The sequence below is a fragment of the Alosa sapidissima genome, chromosome 21 (genome assembly GCF_018492685.1).
Source record: "Alosa sapidissima isolate fAloSap1 chromosome 21, fAloSap1.pri, whole genome shotgun sequence".
NCBI classification, from domain to species: Eukaryota; Metazoa; Chordata; class Actinopteri; order Clupeiformes; family Clupeidae; genus Alosa; species Alosa sapidissima.
In genome coordinates, this window is record NC_055977.1 from 18,663,396 (window position 1) to 18,665,895 (window position 2,500).

At 41.2% G+C, this 2,500-nt stretch overlaps 1 protein-coding gene across 1 annotated transcript in view; it reads left to right on the plus strand.

Moving 5' to 3' along the window:
• The window catches only part of zfpm2b (zinc finger protein, FOG family member 2b), a 41,862-nt gene that overhangs the window by 14,646 nt on the left and 24,716 nt on the right, over positions 1 to 2,500 (plus strand). The window contains exon 3 of the mRNA XM_042077635.1: positions 1,573 to 1,665. Coding sequence (XP_041933569.1) covers positions 1,573 to 1,665 — 93 coding nt within the window. The remainder of the gene's footprint in view (positions 1 to 1,572; positions 1,666 to 2,500) is intronic.

Genomic DNA, 2,500 nt, shown 5'->3' on the forward strand with positions numbered 1-2,500 from the left:
CTGCCACATAAACTAACCTGCACTGCCTTCCAGGGAAGAATCTTCAAAAGACAAATCTTTTTTTTACCTTCTCTTTTTTTAATTGGCCGTGCAGCACGTAATTCTCTCTTTTGTTCTACTTGAAAAGAAATAAAGGCACAACGTGTCAGAATATTCATTTGCGCCGTCAATGAGATTAAAGTTTCTCTCCACCCCTGGTTTAAATATATATGTATATTTATTTATTTACGTTTCAGGCAAGCCACCTCATGGTGCATTTCTTAAAATGAATCCTGACAGTGAGGTAATTATCTTCGCAGCGTTATGAATATTCATCAAGCATATATTGATGGACTGGCCCATCACATTGTTCCATTTTGAAAGCATTGACATTTTTCTGTCACGTCGATTCAATAAAGAATTCCGTCACCCACACCGAAGCCTCCCTTGGGGTATGCATCATGTTGTGAATATTTAATTTCGCTTAATTGTGTCTTTCTGGTCTGTGTCAAAATATCCTACGTTTAGACTGATAGTATGGAGAGGAACTCCAAATCCACTTGCTCCATGTGCTGTTTTCTTAAAACGGAGCTTAGACATTAATGAGGATTTTTTCCCTCCTCTAAATCACACATATATTTCAGCTGTCCAATTATGATAGCGAGTTATAGGTTAAGATTGCTGCCTATATTACTCAACTTCATTTAGTCCCTTTCATGTTCTGTGATGAAATCAAATCATTCTTTGCTCTTGATCATATTGTCGAGAAGTTTAAAAGGAGAATCAGAATTTTTTGTTTTATTTTTAGACTGATTTAAAATACCTCGACAGAACTAAGATTTGTGTGAATGTGTATACATGCGTGTCAATGTCAGTGTGCCAGTGTGTGTGTGTGTGTGTGTGTGTGTGTGTGTGTGTGTGTGTGTGTGTGTGTGTGTGTGTGTGTGCTATTTTTATTTGAAGAAAGTTGTCGAGGTATCTCAAGGGTATTGAAGCCCGGGAAGGGAAGAAGGAAAAAAAAAAAACAGTTTCTTTTCTTGGAGGAAAAAGTTCTTCCCCCTAATGCTGTGCCACTGGTGTCAAGGCAGCCAGCAGAAAATCCTTAATCACGGCTTAATTAAGGAATCATCTCGTGGCTTCATTTCTGGCCCTGCGCCGTAATTAAACATTTCCAGTGCGTTTTGTTACAGGGCTTAACGTACGCACCAGGCCTCTGATGAAGGTGGGGCCTGGGACGTTTTTTCTTCCACTTTCCACTCAAGTCTTTTTTTTTTTTCATCCCGAGGCTTTTCTTTTATTCCCATCTGAGCAAACCTCAGGCTTGAGTGAAAAATCCCACAAGTAATTCTAGTCACTTGAAAGAAAGATATAAGGGACAAAAGAAAGATGTGCGTTGCGGTGCAAGGCATATGTTATGTCCAGCAGCTTAGACTTTGTCAAACGTTGATGCGAAAGCTTTGATCCAAAGAAATGTGCAGCTCTGTCAGAAGCTAATAGGGGATATATTCAGTCTCAGCTTCTGTGTTTGCTATGTACTTGTGTTTGTGTATGTATAAGTTAGTGATCGTTGAACCTGTTGTTCCACTGCTACAGAGGATGACAGCCCAAGGCCTGGACAGAGGGACATGGAGGAACAAGAGCGAGCTGGGATCAGCCCAACTGGATCACAAGAATGGGATGGACCAAGTAAGCAAATAAATAATGCATTACTCCCCCTTAATTCCCTTATTCATACACCACACTATGCTGGCATTGGTACATGTTAGAGTTCTTTCTCTCTGGCAAATGGGCCCTGCAGAAAATATATGAGTGAGAGAAATTAAATGTTCTAAAGATACGAAGATCACCATGTTTCATCAACATATCTAATGCCTTGTTATTTCAGAGACTGAGTTACATATATTTGATTTTTTTCATTTGCTTTTAATTTAATCATTTCATGATGAATCGGACCAATTTTGACGTGATGCCAGGTACACTGCCAGCATTTCTGTCCCATTTATTGTTTGGCGCTTATACGTTTGGTGCCAATTTAAAGGTGCACTGAAAATGAGAACTGTTGGTGTCACTCTGCGCAGAGTCTCACACGGAAACATTGCCTTCAGCAGAGAAGCACACCACCAGATACACATATTCATCTTTCTCCAGTAACTCAGCAGTCATCAGACCATGTAGAGATTTCGCTGTTTTGGTCTCTTTTTTTCCTGGTCTCGTCTCTCTCTCTCTCTCTCTCTCTCTCTCTCTCTCTCTCTCTCTGTCTGCCTGTGTTTCTTTTTCTCTCACTAGTTAATTCTATCTAGAAATTATCTCACTCCCATCCCATGCAAAGAAAGGAGCGAGAGCACATGGTGAAATGATGGGATATCTCTCTCCCATCTCATCATGGCTATTTGTAGTCTTTGTGTGGCAGGGGGGGTGCTCTGATATAATTGCAGGGCTGATATTCATGCTTCTCCAGATGGGGCGTTGGGGGAGATTTGCACCCCCCCCCCCCCCCCCCCCCCATACCCACACACACACA